This window comes from Borostomias antarcticus (genome assembly GCF_949987555.1).
Source record: "Borostomias antarcticus genome assembly, chromosome: 25".
Lineage (NCBI taxonomy): Eukaryota > Metazoa > Chordata > Actinopteri > Stomiiformes > Stomiidae > Borostomias > Borostomias antarcticus.
This window is the reverse complement of record NC_140258.1, coordinates 7,534,481-7,553,337: the sequence shown is the minus strand read 5'-3', so window position 1 is coordinate 7,553,337 and position 18,857 is coordinate 7,534,481. Positions and strand designations below refer to the sequence as shown.

At 48.1% G+C, this 18,857-nt stretch overlaps 1 protein-coding gene across 1 annotated transcript in view; it reads left to right on the top strand.

The window, feature by feature from the left end:
* marchf5 (membrane-associated ring finger (C3HC4) 5) overlaps positions 1–18,526 on the top strand; it is a 30,947-nt gene extending 12,421 nt beyond the window's left edge. Inside the window, exons 2-6 of the mRNA XM_084458871.1 lie at positions 6,089–6,291; positions 13,410–13,540; positions 13,729–13,912; positions 15,479–15,645; positions 16,909–18,526. Of these exons, the coding sequence (XP_084314997.1) occupies positions 6,089–6,291; positions 13,410–13,540; positions 13,729–13,912; positions 15,479–15,645; positions 16,909–17,025 (802 nt within the window). The 3' untranslated portion in view covers positions 17,026–18,526. The remainder of the gene's footprint in view (positions 1–6,088; positions 6,292–13,409; positions 13,541–13,728; positions 13,913–15,478; positions 15,646–16,908) is intronic.
* Positions 18,527–18,857: the final 331 nt, after the last annotated feature.

The window sequence follows — 18,857 nt, the reverse complement described above, 5'->3', positions numbered from 1 at the left end:
CCATAACTTCTGGCTACTTGGATCTTCCGCCATTTTGAATTTATGGGAAAATGCTTAAAATCGATCTCCTCCTAGGGAGTTTCACCAATCTGCATGAACTTTGGTACACCCAATCTAGGGACCAATATCTAAAGTTCCATCTCGGCAAAAGTTTGAAAATGTAAATGAAAGACCACTATGAGCCACTGTAGATTGCAGAGGGTGTGGCTTCTGTTCTGAATAGTTGGACGGAACACCATGAAACTTCGTAGGCATATCATCACCAATAAACTAAGGCTATCCCTCCATTATTGTCCCGATCAAACCAAGTGGGGGCGCTAGAGAGCTAAATTCCTGTTTAGGCTTAACCGCCATGCCGATTTTTCCAAAACTTGGTACATTGGTAGAAGGTAGAATTGTCATTGGAGAAAGATTGAGATGATTGGCTACAGGGTGACGCTATAACAAGCTAAAATGCTTAAAAGTGGCTAAAATGCAAACAATTGCTGTAGCACGCTCTGTGACCAAATGGGGTTCATATTTCTTGTATGAGTAGGCGATGGAATGCTCTATACCATGAAATTCAGATTCCATTTTGATGTCTGTTTTTTTGTGCAAAGCGACCCCAATTGCGCTTTCATTGTATTTTCATTGACATCAATGACCACATTGTTCAAATGTGGGTATGGTGTATTTCGTGTGTTGCCTTTGATGTTGTTGTGCTTGGCCTTGGTTATTGCTGCTTGCAGCTATATATATATATATTTATTTTTTACTGCGTCCAAAAGGTCGCTCACAGCTATTCAGTGAACTGCGACTTTGATCAGTAGTACGGCCAACCTCTGTCATCATTATCCATTAGGCCCTACTACACAGTGTCCTACCAAATTCCCCCCAATCATCCCAAGTGGAAAAGCCTGGCGTATGCCTTCATCTGAGCCTCTGACTGGCCATGTTTTAAGAGATGACTTTGTTTTGCTGACGGCCCACTTCCAGTTCTCCTCTGGCGGAGATGCTGTAGGAGGTAGAGAATAGACCGTAAGAGTTCTCTCTCTCTCTCTCTCTCTCTCTCTCTCTTTCAGCCCACAGCTTTGTACAGTGTAGTCATAAGGCTTTTATCTTTCCTCTATGTATGGGGAATTAGACTTTAACCAGATTCAACTTCAGCTGCATTGCGCAAACACAGACACACACTCGCATGACCTTCACATGATGACTGATTCAGCATTTTGTTGGCTTAGACTGTTTTTTTTTCAGGGGGAATTCAAGGTCACGCTCATTGCTGAGGTTTGAATACGATACCTGGTCGGTCTTTTCTTGCTTCCTGTTCATCCTCTGTCTGGACAAAATGGACCCGAGTCAGCTTGGTGGGTGCACTACCTACAGACTCTTACTATCTGGCATTAATAGGTGTCATAGGCAACTTACTAAAACACAATTTATTTAATTAGGCCTATTAGTTTGACTGCGCTTGTAGTGCACCTCTTGTCCTAGTATTCTTGCTACAGCAACACAGTAGCCTAATTTCCCCTCAGGGACCAATAAAGTACCTACCTATATTACATTACAGTCATTTAGCAGACGCTTTTAACCAAAGCGACTTAAAATAATTGCATTTAACATAGTCAGTGAGTGTACTACTATTCACCAGAACTCACAAGTACATCTCCTTTCTAAAACAAGTGACTAAGAGCATAATCTAGTGCTGAAACCAAAGTGCAAGAGTAGCAAAATATAAAAATATAATAGATGCTTAAGAGGGAGGATCCTGGTAGTACTTCTTGAAGAGGTATGTTTTGAGCCTGCGGCGAAAGAGGGCCAGTGACTCTGCTGTCCTGATGTCAGTGAGCAGTTCATTCCACCACCAGGACAGAGAAGAGCCGTGACTGCATCGATCGACCACAGGGGCCTCGAAGTGACGGGGCAGCCACTCGCCTCGAGGTAGCAGAGCGTATTGGTCAGGAGGGGGTGTAGGGCTTGACCGCGGCCTGGAGGTAGGAGGGAGCTGTTCTTTTCACTGTAGGCTAGCACCAGACCAGGGAGCGAATGTAGAGAACGGAGAAGGGAAGTTGTGTGGAAGAACTTGGGGTGGTTGAATACAGATGTGGGAACATAAGAATGTAACTTGACCCGCGGTATTCTAACAGGCGCTTTACGTCATTCCGCACCACCGCTCGCCTGCCCATAGGGGCGCAGTAATACCACTCATTGACCCATTGCTGGCTCGCACATTAGATTAGCCTACCGTTCTCAAACTCCTTGTTGTCTGTCTGGTTGTAATTTAATTATTACGAACAAAGCCTATCTATTTATAGTTTCTATCTCTGTAACTGTCGCCGGGTCTATATCTGTTAACTGTCGGGACAAGTAGAAGTTTAATACATTAGGCTGAGTGTTCTCATATGGAACATGGCATCAGGACGAGTAAGATGGCTAACGGAGATGACCAGAGATGTGTTTGAAATGGTTCACTCACTCCCTCCCTATTACCATGGATGTATTGAGTGCGACTCATAGTGAACTACATGGGGAATGATTTAACAGTTTTGGGACACATGGAATGTAACTGCGTAAGATATTCATGACTCAAACAAGCAGACGCGCCGATCACTGATGGCAGCAGGTTGAAATATCAGGTAGTAGCCTAGGCTATTCAGGTTCCATGTTTAGTTGAATGATAAATCCCATATAAATGGTTGGAATTCTAATGATGTGCAAGTGTGATTTTGTCAACTTAATGCTGTCTGCTAATAGCAGGCTGTGAAGCTGCACGATGAGACCGTGATAGCACGTTAGCTCACGACAGCAGCTTCCATAATATTAACGGTAGCTGTCGGTGGCTAAAAAGCAGATAGATAACTTTACAACGTTGATTCCTGTAGCTATTTTGATGCTATAAGTTCAACTTCTGTTTCTCGGGCAGGAACGGAGACGAACTCGCATTAGCAGCAAAGCAGCTAGAGGAATGATCGCGCGGTCTCTTTAGCCCTGAGGCCATCAGGCAGGCAGCAGGAGGTCGTTGAAGGCTTTATATATTATTATGATATTATGTCTAATAATACATTCGTTGAAAGTAGGCTACACAGGCTGATCTACTATACGGAATTGGACCGAGGAGTGTTCTCATATGGAACTATGCTGCACACGCCCGCCCGCGACAAGAGCTGAATTGTAGTCAGCTTGCCCCGCTGCGCGCAGGACGCGTGCCTCCCCCGCTCCGAGCAGAACGCAGGCGGAATGTCGCTCCCCGTCTGAAACGGCCTTGACTCCTGGAATCCCAAGGTCTTTCATATTGAAATTATCTTGATGGCCTGGGAAGAGACGTGTTAAGGGAGTGCATCAGTCGTGAGCCTCGACAGTAGGCTACCAGCCTGCGCTGCGCTCAGAACAAAGTTGGATGAATGGATGGACTTTTTGGAATCCTGCAAAAATGTTTATTGCGCTCTAAAATCATGAAAGCATAAATGTAAAAATGCAGCAACAGAAGTAGTCTAGATGAGATGGTGGTTTAAATGAATGGCAACACATAAATTCAATGGCCGGTCATGGCAAAGCACCCGCTAACGCAGGCTACCCCCCTCCCACGATCCAGGGCTAAGGAAACCGGTTCCTCCAGTTTATTTGAATATAAAAGAATTTGGGGGGGTGGGGGGTTACAATAGTCTAGTCCAGGTTCGCTGGAGGACCTGTATTTTCAGTGTTTGCTGGTAGCGGACTGCATCGATCAATGCAATGACTCTTCAGTTTTACCCTTTTCATCAATAAAACATCATTTTTACAACCATGTCTCATTGATTGGGAAGGCATTTAGAGCTGCCGGTCTATTAGCCTACATTCGGACTCAGAGGATGACATAACTGTTTATTGAGAAACAATTGGCTATATAAAGAAATACCACAATGCATGTAGTCTAGATATATTACATTATGGTTATACACTTTATGGTAGACTGCCCGCTCGCTAAGCAGGCTACATTGTGGCTGTTGTTCATCCCTATAGGCTACACATTAGAAAAATGTTTTTTTTTATATAGACCTAGAAGGAATCATTTCCTATTTTAATACAATTCAAATTCTGCTTAGAGGGAATTATTTTCAACGGACATTATGACCTGAGCATAATTAATAATTATCTAAGTTAATATAGGCCTATGAGAACGCAACGCTTTTTACGATAGGCTAGGCCTATACGTCTTGTGATTGTACTGTAGCCTAGGCTACAACTTAAGGCTTGCCCTATTGAATTCATTTTATAGGCTACTCATTATTATCGAATTATCTAGTTGATATATGAATAAAACAATAAGCCGTTTTAATGGCTATGGGCTACTAGTTGTAGCTATATGATGCGCTCTGCTCTTACGCACGGTTGAGGCGGCAGCTCAAATACACAGCCAACTGGAGATGTCGCGTCTGGGGAGGCTCTGCGTCTCTCCACCAGTCCCCAGCGAGTCCAAGCTATTCCCAATGAATAATACTTAGGCCTATTTATAATAGCCTACATAGCGCAAAACTGTTCATATAATAGGCTGTAGCCAGCGCGAAACTGCGCATTCCCTATAGCCGTTCATTGAACAGCTGGCGGCCGGTAGGCTATAAATAAATAAAAACATACACGATATTTTGTTATTTGAATGATCTTGAATATATATATTCAAGATCATTCAAATAACAACATATTGTGTATGTTTTTTTCATTTATAATTTAACAATAGGGGGTGCAACAGAACACAATTTTAGGGAAAGTCATTGACAGGCGGACTTCAATGTTTTATTAAAATATAGTTATGTGCAAATGAAAACCCACAATCGTCCTATGGACCTTACCCCGATTTTGGAAATCAGATAAAGGCGTTCACAAGACCATTTCAATAATCGCATTATTACAATTATCGGTTGATGTCTCACTGTCAAACCTGCCGCTATGCACAAGATAGTTAATGTCCGGATATGATTGGCAATGAGTGATCTTTACTCATGGCGACTATTTCAATTTTGTATGGATCCACAAGTCGATCAAGCTTATTTTTTCTTTGTATCGTGCTGAAGCCATATAGTCTACTGCGCTCAGACTTGGCTACATTATGCCCTGTCTTCAAATTTACTTCCGGGGTTTACGAGTAGCCTAACAGTTGAATGCGTTCCAGAAACAAAACGCAAAACCCTCACGTTCACCACATCTTTACTAACAAATATATTTACAATACTGTTATTTTGCGCATTTGACCAAACAGCCACCACGTCTTGACCCGACGTCAGTTGCCGAGATAGATAGGCTACTGTAGGCCTAGATATATTATAGGTGTTCGTAATAATTAAATTACATCGAGGTGGATAAAACATGTGTTTGAGAACAAGGTAATAATAACAATTAAACGTTATTTGTATAGCCCCTTTCATACAGATACCTTCAGCTCAAAGTGCTTTACAACAGAGCATTTAAATTAAAGAATGTGAAATTTAATGATGCTTCATTCGTAGACTATAGGAGAAAAACAGAGCCCAGCCTGCTAAATCTACTCAAAGACGCCACCTGGCGGTAGTGCATCACTAAAACGAAATAACACCCGTCTGAAATCCCACGAGATTTCCAACGGGATTTCCCTGCCAAATACCGCGACGTGAAATGCTGCAGCAAGTTACATTCTTATGTTCCCACATCTGTACCTACCTACCTACCAACCTACTGTACCTGCTCAGGGCCTTGCTAGCCACACACTCGTTGTTGGGGGTTGTGGATTGTGGTTGTATTTCCTTCTCCCCCAGGCCAGGCTGTTCATCTCCGTGGCCTTTATGAGAGGAGTGGCTCAGACCTGGCCCAGTCTGCTCTCTGCTCTCCCTCTGAGAACAGACTAATCATCCGATGTGCACAGCCGCGCTGATGTTTACACAGAAGTTCACGGTAATCGGAATGTACATAAACTCCTGCCATGTGCGGCCGTTCGGTTTTATTCAAAACCAGTGAGTCATACTCTGGGCAGCACCCAATGATGATGAAAAACCAGTATGCTCTCCGTGTTGTTGTTTTTTTAGGTGTGTGTGTGTGTGTGTGTGTGTGTGTGTGTGAGAGAATTGTGGCACATCAACCCTTTCCTGTGTGTGTTTTCCAGAAGCTGCTGGGTGTGCTTCGCAACGGACGAGGACGACCGCACGGCGGAGTGGGTGCGACCCTGCCGTTGCCGCGGCTCCACCAAGTGGGTGCACCAGGCGTGTCTGCAGCGCTGGGTGGACGAGAAGCAGCGGGGCAACAGCACGGCGCGCGTGGCCTGCCCGCAGTGCAACGCCGAGTACCTCATCGTCTTCCCCAAGCTCGGTATGGAGGGGCAGGGGCGGGGCCAGCGCAGGCAATATGGAGACTGGAGTGCTCATAATCTGTCTTGGTCTTTGTGGAGAACACGGATGATGATTTTGACTTGCTAGAAACCCTGATGCGCCAGATGGCTTGCTTTGCACAACCATCTGAACCATCTGTCTTGTCACCGTCTAACACTAACTACAACCGCTCTTCGCTGTCATCACACACCTAAACCCGCCCAGCGTAGCTGTTTTTATTTCAAATTCCTCAGAACCAACGCTGATTGGCGAGATCGTTTTCTGATCTGGCACAAACGGATCTCTGTGGGGAGTATCCAGACTGATTTGCGAGAGAAAGGGAATGTGAGCTCGTGAAAACGGGATGGTCTCACAAGGCTGGAATGCTAGACTTGTCTCTACATCACTCTTTATTTCTGCAGTAAGCCCACATACTGTAATGTCATGGCAACCCTCATCCTCTTTCCTATATTGAAGCAGCATTCGAGGGTGATTTCCTCCCGTAAACGTCCTGCTGAATTGCTCCTAGGAGGACCAATCTAATGGCTTCCTTCCATACTCATACTGTAGCATAGGAGCCGTGAGGGAAAACTCGAAGCGCGGGGCCAATCCTGCGCCCCTAAAGGCGTTCAGCCTGCCTTGACTCATAGCCTGTTTATTTACTTAAGTGCCAGTGCCAGCGTTAGGCGGCAAGGCGGGTAAATGCACCCTTTCAGCAAGATGAGAAACAGGAGTATGTGTGTGTCGCCTGCTCATTATCCTGGCAAGCTCCAGGCTTGCCTGGAAAATGCCAATTTTGAGAGGTGGCTCTGCTGTAATTATCCCAGCGCGTCAGCGTGACGGGGGGAACGATTGTTCTCCAACACTGGCGCTGAGTCATCCGATAAACACACAGGCAGCCGCTGCGCTGTCAGCGTGCCACTTCTGCCTTCTCCTGTTTTTCTCTCTCTCTCTCTCTCTCTCTCTCTCTCTCTCTCTCTCTCTCTGCCTCTTGCTCTTCCTCCCCCTCTTCATTCTGCAACTCTACCTCTCCTCCTCCTCCCCCTGCATCCGTCGGCGACAGGAATCTCAGCGTTGATAGTCTTGTTGACGGAGGCAATGTTGTGAGCAGAAAAGTCTTGACGGCCATTTGGGGGGGGGGGGGGGATGCTTGTCATACACAACTGTACAGTAGCTCCTGGATGCGGCGTCTAATTAGGCCGCAGCTAGCGCCGAAGTCCAACAGCGCTTCCAGGAACCAGTGGATCATTAGCAGCCCAGTGTTTTCCTTCCTCGTTCCTCTGAACGGTCGCCATGCCAGGGATGAGGCTCAACCTGAAAGCAGGGGCCGTCTGGCCATAAGACAATGATGTCCAGGCTAGCAGGAGGCCTGCAGTGCTCGCCTAGTAAACAGGTCCAGGTGTGTTTTTAGAAGGCCTGGCAGCGCTGTCAGTCACCACAGGGGCTATAAGCAGTGTGGCTCTGCTAAACCTGGAAGCCCAGAGCGCTAAGATCAGGACACACTTCATCCACCGCCCCCCAACAGAAGCATTCAGGTCAACGGTAAGACCTAGAGGAGAGACAGGCCGCAGACCACGTGCCGGAGAGAGCACTAATCACTGATACGCTGACGTGGTCACAGTCATGTCCCTTGATAAACGCCCAAGAAGGTAAGAGCGGTTTTATGTAAACGAATAACCAGAAGGAACCGGCTTGACGGATTTTGTACAATATTCTCGTCTCCGTTCCCTCTGGGCTTCCTCGAGCTCCTGGCTTCCTGAAAACCCCCACTATCCCGTTCTCCATGACGCAGCCAAGTGTTTCTACTGCTTAGCATTTCGGATGATATCGATTGCATAAATCTATATCAGCGAGGGGGGATTTGTTCGGGCCGGGTGGCAAGCTTGTGAATGTCATCAGTGCTCGCTGTAATCCCCCGGGTCGACTGACGAGGCGCTGGAGGAATCTCAATAGGAAGCCCCCCCCCCCTCCCGGTTTTATTCCAGGCATGCTCATTCTACCTCATCTTCCCATTTTCCTATTATGTAAATGGTTTACAATTAGCCTAACTGCATTAGCCTAGCCTAGCGCTGGGATTGCTCGGGGGAGTAACCTTGCCTCCGTCTCTCCAGAGGCCTGCGTGCCAGCTGGTTATTTTGAGCTGAGTCTGTCTATGTCACTCTGCCTGGGCCCGGGCCGCAGCCAGCTGCGAAATAGCGGCGTACCCTTATCGGGTTTAACCTTCAGTGGGCGGAGCTACGGAGGAGATGAAGATCCCTATCCCTATCGGCCAGGTGCCCCTCTCTTAACGTACGCGTACGCACCGGAGAGGTACTAATCTTCTCTCTTACCGTCAGCAGCTACTGTTGTCAAGTTTTAGGAACGTTTATTTCAACGCTGCCCGACCAAGCAGCATATCGATGAGGGTTCTGCGGTGTGTGGTTCTTGGCCAGCCGCTGGGCCAGATGTGGCCACATGTTTATTTTCAAACTCAACAGCCCCTCTCGCACAGCACTCGGAAGTTTGTTTCTTTGTCTCCAAATAACTTGTGCGGTTTGGCCAACAGTAATAAAACAATGTGCTAGAGGAGACCATGGTTTATTTAGAATAGGGAAACTGTCTTATCTGTGGCTAATCTGTTGACAGACAATGTCCTGAGAGAGTCATTTCGTGGGCTGAGGCCACCATCACTCATCATTAACCGAGGCCTCTACACAAGTGAACCAGTTACCTTTTGATTAAACGGTGTATAAGAAGTCTCTTGTTAGCTGTTTGCCGTACTGAGCAGGCCCAGTGCGTGGGAAGACCTGTGCACCCAATGACTTAATGACTTCCTGTACGACGCAGCCAACCAGACAGGTAGGTGTCATTGATGTCAGACACATGAAGAGATTAGGCCCCAGACCAATCTACTGGTTATCACCTCGGGGTCTAGAAAGTGTCGGGGTGGGAGTAGAGGAAGATGAGAACAGACTTCCCCTGGCGTTTGGCAATAGGGAGGAGAGAAAGAGAGAGAGGAAATGTGTTGAGGGACCCCATGATGCGGCAGAACTGAAAATGGACCAGTGTGCCTGGCAGGCAGTCTACCTCAGGTCCCCAGAGACAGAGAGGTCCCCTTGCATCTTGGTGTGGAGGGAAGGAGGGAGGGAGGGAGGGAGGGAGGGAGGGAGAGCACCAGCGGAGAGGGAGAGGGAGAGGGAGAGAGAGAGAGAGAGAGAGAGAGAGAGAGAGAGAGAGAGAGAGAGGCTCATCACTCAGTAGTGGAGGAGAGAAGAGAGGAGACTGGAGGGCCGGCTCTGCTGATCAGTCACTAAAACCCCAGTACCCAAAAATAGACGGGCACTCTCCTCTCGGACAGCAGGCAGCCAATCAGAGCACTGATGATGCCAGCACCTGGATCAGCAGTCTGTCCGTCGCCGCTCTCCCCTCCGCGCCTGTAGCCGGTTATCAGGACTGGAATATCCGCTCAACGTCTGCCTATGACTGTTTCATACCTGTAAACTCACTGCAACACAAGTTAGTGAAGTCTGACCATGACGTCCTTAGTTTTAGAGTGATGTCACTAAGAGGCTAGTCACACAACACACTATTATGCTAGACACACTACATGCTTTTATGCTAGTACATGATTTAATATCCTAGTCTATGCTGGCCTGAATAACTCACCGGTCTGGTTTAAGCTGGCTTAGTGGAACCATGAGACAGAAAAGGGTCTTTACCCGAATGCACCATTAGCACTGTTCTGCTATCTCCTTGCCGCAGTCTGAAGTGAAGGGCTGTGCTCTGCATTGTGTGCTCAAACACAGCCGTAAGTAAAAAAAAAAAAAAAAAATACCAGCACTGTGTGTAGCTATACATCAAATTAGTGAAATTACTGACTGGAATTCAATTGTTCCTTGAAGCTCCATGTTGGTCTGTTCACATTTAGGAACAGTTGGAATGGCTTCAAATTGGGTGGTGTTCACTTAGACCATCATGGCACTTCCACAGCTCACAGATATGGAGCACAGCCTTGGAGGTGGGCAGTAATGGAAGCCTTGGCTTCTTGGCAGGAGTCGGGACGGAGGCTGACATGTAGTGATTTGGTCCGGGCCGGGGCTCTGCTGAGGCCAGCTTGTTTGCGGACCCGTCAGGCATTACTCATCCGTCTCCTGTACGGCCCAGCCTCTGGCTGGTAATAGTTCTGAGCGGATTGGGAGATTTAGCCTACACTGTTGTCGTGTGGACGTTGGGTTTGGTTATAGCGGCGCACCATTAGCCCTGGGATGTATACGATTCAGCTCTGCTCGCCGTGGGTTTTCAGATGCAGAGATCTGCTGCAGTGGGCGAGGAGAGAGTAGCCGTCTGCCTGTCCAGCCTCGGCTCCTTGTGGGGAATAAGGGAATAAGGTGGAGCAGATTATGCAAGGCTAGCTCTCTCTGCAGAGTCCCACCCTATCATTTGGCTGTGGTGTAAACGGGAGGACAGCATGTCCTTCCTGAAACCTCCTGGACTGCCACTCTGCTTGAAGGGAGGTAAACAAGGCAGGGGGAAGAGTGTCTCTGCCCACCCGCCAGAGACCGAGCCGAGCGGTTGCCCCCCCCCCCCCCCCCCTGATGTTCTTAATTACGGGATCTGCTGCCAGGACCATAAATGAATTGCTCAGCTTTTCCTTCTGCCAGCGGCCATTTAGAATGACCTAGTTCCCCCTCTGGTCGCAGTGGCGCAACGCTCGGGTACCCGGGGCAGGGAGCGGAAGGGATTCCGATGCCGTCATCAAAACATGCCAGATTGATCTTGCGCCGCTTGAGAGCATTAATCTCGGTGGCAAACACGGGCCGACGGTCTGGCGAACACAGGTGTGCGCTGAAGCAGGACGCCCGGAAAGCGGCGAACTGGCGAGAGAGGAGTATTATGTTCAGAACTACTTAGGAAATGAATTGTGCTTTTTTCCCCCCAGTTGTGCTCTCGCTCTCCGATGCCAAATCAAATGTCACCCTCACGTTGCTCCACTGCTTCTCTCTAACAAACCTAGAAGGCCACTGCAGTCCTGTGAGACTCGAGGGGGGGGAGAGTATCCATTTTGGCTTGAGACATCGGAACAGAAATCTCTTCCAACATTCAGGACCGTTTTTATAGCCTTCTCCAAGACTAGCACACTCAACTACGGCCATTCAGCTAAAATGCTAAGCGTGTTAGCATTGGCTAGACAGCTAGACCACTTGTGGCAGGTTAAATAATCACTAATCACGGTGGTATGGCTAGCCAAACATGTAAATGAAAATAGTTTTTCCAGAATGCTCAAACCATCTGAATCCCTTCACCCCAGAATAACCTGTGGAACTGAGAATAGCTCTGGAAAAGGACACTGCTCCTTTTAGGCAAGTGGGCTAATCCGATCCCAATGCGGTGTTACCTTAAGCTTCAAATGCAATATTTAGGCCACATAGCTGTTCACAGGGCATCAAATGTGTATGTGCTCATGTCTTCATAGCTTCTGAAGGGTTCTGGCGCATGGTGTTGTTGACTGACTGCAGGCTTTAATGTAGTTCTTAGCAGACGAGTGTCTGTCTCCCTCCCCAGGTAGCCACTAACAGCTGGAGATGGGCACAGCCTCTGAGACGGGGAGTAATGAGGTCCACTAGGGGGGTGTGGGCACTGCAGACAGGGCTACCATGGCAACAGTGTGCCACAACGACAGTGCCACGTATTCATCATGTTCCTCCTGAGTGTATACCTACCTCTCCCTGCCAGAGCTGAACATGGATTTACACACAGTTCTGCCATCACCATGACACAGCAATATGACTTGCAAATAGCACTGCGGAGTCAGGATTATTATTATGATTATTATGATTATTATTAATAATAATAAGACAAACAGCTTAACCCCTTTAAGGAGATTTGTTGAGCTCAGCTTATTTAGGAGGCCTGATGGCATCTGTCTGCCTGTCTGTCTGCCTGCCTGCCTGTCTGTCTGTCTGTCTGTCTGTCTGTCTGTCTGTCTGTCTGTCTGTCTGTCTGTCTGTCTGTCTGTCTGTCTGTCTGTCTTCCCTGCTTGCCTACCATGGCCACCAGGGACCGATATTAATAGCGTCCGGATGGGCCTGTCTGAGGAAATCAGGTTGCTTTCCTGTAAATATTGCATGATTCCCCTTGAGTGGCCCTCACTGGAATGCTGAAGAGGAGGAGGAGGAGGAGAGACGAGGAGGAGAGACTATCTTGCTACACTTTCCTCCCCAAACGAAGTCAGTTCTCTCCTCATTGTTGAGGTCACCTTCCTCAAAGCATATATGCTTGTGTGTGAATCCAATGTAGTTTTTGACCACTAGTATGCGCTCTAGAGCAAATTAGAGAAGGTGGTCCCTGAAAATCGCGTACTACTTCATTGTGTCAATATGCGGAGCACATAATAGTGACGTTTCACACATCTTCTAAATATCTAAATATCATTTCGCGAAGAAATTACAAGGTAGGAGAGACATTCAAGTGATTCAACATGTTTATTAGACTACAAGGAACCATATAATCGAGGAACTTCGGAAAAAAACAAAACAAAGAACGGATTGTTTTGATTCACGTTTCGTTGGATACCTTTAAACATCGGTACCGACCCAGCATTTCACAATCGGTGCATCTCTAAAGCCTAAAAATGTATTTGCTTCCTCATTGTGTCACTCTCCTCAGTGTAAAAGCTAGCCACAGAGCTTCATCGGATCTGAGTATTGGTTGATGGGGGCGTTAGGGCAAGACTAGGGTGAGGATTGGCTGGTGGGAACTGAGCAGCCATCTTACGACCCCTACGGGACGGAGGCTCTCCCCAAACTCCAGCAGTCTCCATCTCTCTCTGGGCTCAGTAGCTTAAGATGTCCCAACAGCAATGTTTTGCTCAACTTTCCCTTCTGGGTTTACAGGGTTATGTAGGTGAAAGTGCCCCGTTAGTGTTATGCATACAGTACTGCTGTGTGATTCTGGGTTCAGCTCAGCAGCGTATTAGCATGATCACATACAGCCCGGGGATGCCTGGCTGTGTTTCTAACATGTGGACGGTGTGTATGTGTCTCCTGCGTGTTTCTAACGTGGACGGTGTGTATGTCCTCTCCTGCATGTTCCTAACCTGTGTGTGTGTGTGTGTGTGTTCTCCCCTGCCTCCCCTCTCAGGCCCAGTGGTGTACGTGCTGGATCTGGCCGACCGGCTCGTCTCCAAGTCCTGCCCCTTCGCCGCCGCCGGCATCATGGTGGGCTCCATCTACTGGACGGCCGTCACCTACGGAGCGGTCACCGTCATGCAGGTCAGACCACCTGCCCCCCACACACACACCTGTGGATTTCACACCTTTGAGTCGTCCTCTTCGCGGACCCTGTTCTCTCTCTGTCTCCTTCTATCTATGATCAGAAAAAAGGGAATCAATCAATACCAATTGACCAGTGAGTAAACTTAAGCACCCCCCCCCCCCCCCCCCCTTGTCTTCCCTCCCAGGTGGTGGGCCACAAGGAGGGCCTGGACGTGATGGAGCGGGCCGACCCCTTGTTCCTGCTCATCGGCCTGCCCACCATCCCCGTCATGCTCATCCTGGGGAAGATGATCCGCTGGGAGGACTACGTGCTGAGGCTGTGGAGGAAGTACTCCAACAAGCTGCAGATCTTCGACAGGCTCTTCAAAGGTCAGGACGCACGCCGTCTGTCACACGGGAGGGGTCATCGCACTCGGCGGATTGGGCGGTGTTCCGTTTCTGGGCGTAAATCGGAACTCGAGGGAGTCTTTACTTGGCAGCGCGTGACTGACACTGACACACACACAACACACACTCGTGAGTGAGGTGCCACAGCACACGTCGTCGGTTGTCGCCGGTGGAAATTGTTCCCTGCGTTTCTCCCATCCAAGCCATCCACTTCCGCGGGAGCGATGTTGGGGTTCAGTGTCTTGCTCAAGGACACTTCGGCACAATGCCCGGAGCTGGGATTGAACCGGGGACCTTGCGATCCCCAGCGGGCCGCTCTACCACCCTCCCATGATGGGAGATATTTTGGGGTAGGGGGGACGGGAGCTGTGTGGGATGTCTGTCTCTCTGGGTTGTCCCCGGACGAGCCCTCCCATCGGCTCTTCCGGTCATCCCGATCCTCTGTCCATCTGGCTCGCTCGCCGGTACTTTCTGCTCATGCGTCCGGCGTGGGGACGTCCTCGTGATCGATGCCCGTGTGTTGGCTCCCACAGAGGTTCCTGGTGTCTCTGGCAGTGACCGGCCAGCCTCGTTCTCCTGGCTGCTATTTTCTCACTCGTCGTTGGTGTCCCACCATACAGATGCTTGTTGCAGCATTCTGGTGTAGCACCCATCGAGGGACTTCTGCAGGGTGGGCTTCACGGTCCAGCATTCACAGCCATATATGAGACCGGACCCTACCGTCGAGCAGAAGCTGAGCGTTACAGTTCCACACGCTGGCCATGCCGTTCAGAGCCCTCCCTGCAAGCGCCACGGGTGCTGGAAATCCTTGAAAATGCTTGAATTTCAATGTGGCGTTTTCAAGGTTTGAAAAGATGGCTCAGCCAGGCTATATAGGATGCTAAGTATTTTGTTTAAAGCACTATAGCATCTGATTTAATGTGATGAAGAAGTGAAAGGATCATTTTGAGTAAATATTGAACTATTATTATTCCAGTGTTCGGTGCTGGAAAAACTTGAAACTGCACCTGAAAAATGCTTGAAAAGTGCTGGAATTTCGCTTATGAAAAGGTGTAAGAACCCTCAAGGAGGAACATGGGACATTGTAACATGGAACGTTTCGGACGAACGCGAGCGCCCAAGGCCCCTGGGTCATCATCGCTGGGTGCATGAGTGTGTGTGGGCGTGCATGCGTGCCTGTCTGTGTGGACATCAGAGCTGAGATGTCCTGTCAAGGTGGGGGGGGGGGGGGGTTGTGTGGGAGGTCCGGCAGGGGTTTTTCCACTGAGCTCATCATTAAGGCCAGTGATTGATGTTTGGGCAGAAACCGGAGCCCGAGGCCCAGCCGGAACCTGCAACCTTCTCTCCTCGCAGGCTGGGGCTCAGCTTGGCGGTCGAGAGCAGGTGGTGCCACCCCCGCTGGCCTGGATGGAACACGCGCACGCACGCACACCCCCCCCCCCCCCCCCCCCCCCTTTAGACTGGCACATTATTTCTTCATCACCACGTGTTATGCTTGAGGAAAGAACTGGAAACAGCCCCCCCCAACTGTCTGTTTTCCTTGCGCAGGGATTGGCTGTCCGGTACCCCGGATCCCAGCGGAGGCCACCCCCCTGGCGGACCACGTGTCGGCCACCAGGATCCTGTGCGGCGCCCTGGTGTTCCCCACCATCGCCACCATCGTGGGCAAGCTCATGTTCAGCAGTGTCAACTCCAACCTCCAAAGGACCATCCTGGTGGGTGCAGCAGTAACCAGACCTCCCCCATACTTCATGAGCCAGCAAACACACTAAAGAGTCGGGCACTCGAGGATAAACATCATCAGTAGTCTTTATGACAATACCTTCTCCTTCCTTCTTGCTCAGTTTGATTAGCCTGGTAAACCAGACTCATCGCAAAATGTTTTAGACGTTTTCACTATGAGTCTGGACTTTCACCTGACCAGAGCGATTTGAGTTTTCCCGGAAAATGGGGCACCAATCAAGAGGCTGCATTTTAACTGCTGTTCTGCCACCAGTCCCTGATTGGTTCCCGTAGATGATGACGGGAAATACAGGAGTACGCTAGTAGTAGAACAGTAATGGCCGCTCCTGAAGCAACGGGCGGAAAGGTTAACGTTTCCGCTCGTAAACGAATAAACACCATCCATAAGTGAAGTTAGTCCAAAATAGACTCGATAACAACAATAAAAGAAGAACAAGAGTTTGCACTAGCTGAGTTTCTCAGAGAAAAAAACGTTATTAAAACTGTTCTTCCGACAATTTGACATAAGTTTGATCTTTTGTTACGCTGATTGGCTGAAGGAGTTCGTCTGTCAAGGCCAGTACTCCTGCCCGCTGAAATTGCTCCGGGCGGCTGAAAGCCCAGACTCGGTGAAAATAGTCAAAATAAATTGCGATGAGTCTGGTTTACCAGGCTACAGTTTGATAGGCAGCTGATAGGATTGCCGTCATGTGTCCATTGGTAGTTCTCTTAACTAGAAGTCATGAAGGTATGGCAGACAGAGTAGATGTTGGCCACCATTGCCGCCCGCCCTGCTGTGAGCCCGGCCACCCCTGTGCGTCACGCAGATGGACACACCTGAATGAGTGCTGGCGTCCAGGTAACCAGAGTGGACGGGCTTGGGTGTCATATGACCTGCCCTGCCCCCCAGGATGTTCCGTTACCCTCTCCCCCGTGGCTCACGCACACACACACACACACACACACACACACACACACACACACACACACACACACACACATACACACCCAACAACCATATTACTCAGTGGAGAGACTGTCTAACTAGCATAGAGAGGTGGCTTTCTGTTGTCCTCAGGGTTTGGCTGGTATCCGCCTCATCTGGAGACATTCTATATGTTATGTGGGAAACCCAGTAAAATAGGATATGGAAATAACATCAACTGAGAGCAATGTCAGTCGGTGAATGTTGTTGAGCACTAGCGTCTGAGTAGTGCGCTGACCGCCAACCTGTTCTGTGTGTGTTCTGTCTGCAGGGCGGGATTGCCTTTGTGGCCATCAAGGGGGCATTCAAGGTGTACTTCAAACAGCAGCAGTACCTGAGGCAAGCCCACCGCAAGATCCTTAACTTCCCCGAGCAGGAGGAGGTCTGAGAGGCAGACCAGTTGGAGTGTGTGTGTGTGTGTGGGGTGGGGCGGTGAACTCTGATCAGGAACTCTGGACAATGGGATCAGTGCCCCCCACCCCACCTCTGTGACGCCCAGCGGGTGGCCGCGCCACGTCCGTGTCCGTCCGTCCGTCCGCTCCCTGCACTCCTCGGCCCGCCCGCGACATTCATGCTCAGTGATCGTTATCACCGCCATTCAGCGTTTTGAAAACGTCCCAAAAAAAGCCTTTGAAGGAGTAGACTATTAAGACGTTAACACACACAGAGAGACACACGTCCAGCGCAGACACACAAGCACACACTGACATGCACGCACACACTCATGCACACACGAGCTCTCTCTTCCCCTGAATGTGACTTTGTGTTTTGTGACTGCAGTGTTGCAGTAGCAAGCTTGGAGGGTTCTTTCTTTTTTTAAAAGACCACATATAGAGCTTATTGTATTTTAAGTGAATAAAAATATGGGGCACGTGTAATTTAGAAAGTAGAGTTTTATATTAATAAATGATTGTTTTATAATGTTAATTTTGCATTTTTGAAATTCCCTTTGCCAATGCCAGGGGTGTAAAGTAATGAACATTGTTTTGTATGTATGACATGTTTTAAGAAATGAATTAGAATAATAAATACCTTTGCTTCATCCCAGTTCTCTTTTATGAGTGCATTATACTCTCATAATACTGTAATACTTATAATAATACTTAACTTCTCATTTAGGCCCTTCTATTAACGCAGTACACCCTATTGATTATAAAGTGATCATTGAATAAGCTATAAGTTAATGCATTTTGTTTTTTTTACACATATGCCTTGGAAGTGTTGACATTTATTCTGCTCATTTTATCTCACCACCTCTGTTGAATGCTCCTATTCTGTATGTGATGCTATGTTTTAATGTCGTTATACTCATCTTTTTAGAGGCCGTTACAGACATCGCCTGTATTTCCCTGAAACACCCAGAAGGTTGTCTACTTGTATACTTTAGTCTCTTGTCATGAGGTGAGAAAAATGTGTGGCAGTCTGCACTGCTGCAGGTGGTGAATGGATAGGTGGCACCTGGGCTGAGCTACAAGCAGAGATCCTTCATCCATGGCCATTTCCTCATTATGTAAGATCTGTGTTATGAGCAACATTGCATTTGTAGGAGGCACAACATGGAAGCCATGCTGTCCACATGACGGCAAGACTAACCATTTTGCCTTTAAAACTCAGAATTCCTTCAACAATAATACTACCTGAACACTACTGTCTTTGTTTTCTGTGTGCAGCCGGTCACCAAAACTACTCAGTGAACTTTTCATTTTCAAAGTGTTGTAGAACCATATAGAACTGGATTTCTAACTGAAAAGGTATGCCATAAACCAACCAAACACTGGGATATTTAATAAGCACTTATCTGCAAATGTGGTCCGCTCTGCTTCTCAACTACATGAACCGTGTAAAGAAAATCCATTATGCCAAAAGAGTGACATCAAAGTTAAAATGTGTTGTAGACATTGCTTCGGAATTTATAGTTTCATGGTCAATTGTGAATAAATGTATTTTTTCTAACGTTGAGGTGGTTGTGCTGTGTTGTCAATGTACTGTATTCAAAGGTTTCAGAAAGGCACTACTATCTGAGGCAAGTGAATCTGGTAGTTAAACTTGCAGCAATACAGATGTACAAATCAATGATTGAAAGTGTTTATAAATAATGTCATTACTAAAGTTATTACACAGTCCTTTATTAATCATAAGACACACACAGGAGGATAAGTATTCAACTTATAGATCAAGTCAACATGTATGCTTAACTGAAATATGAAAATAATGTAAACC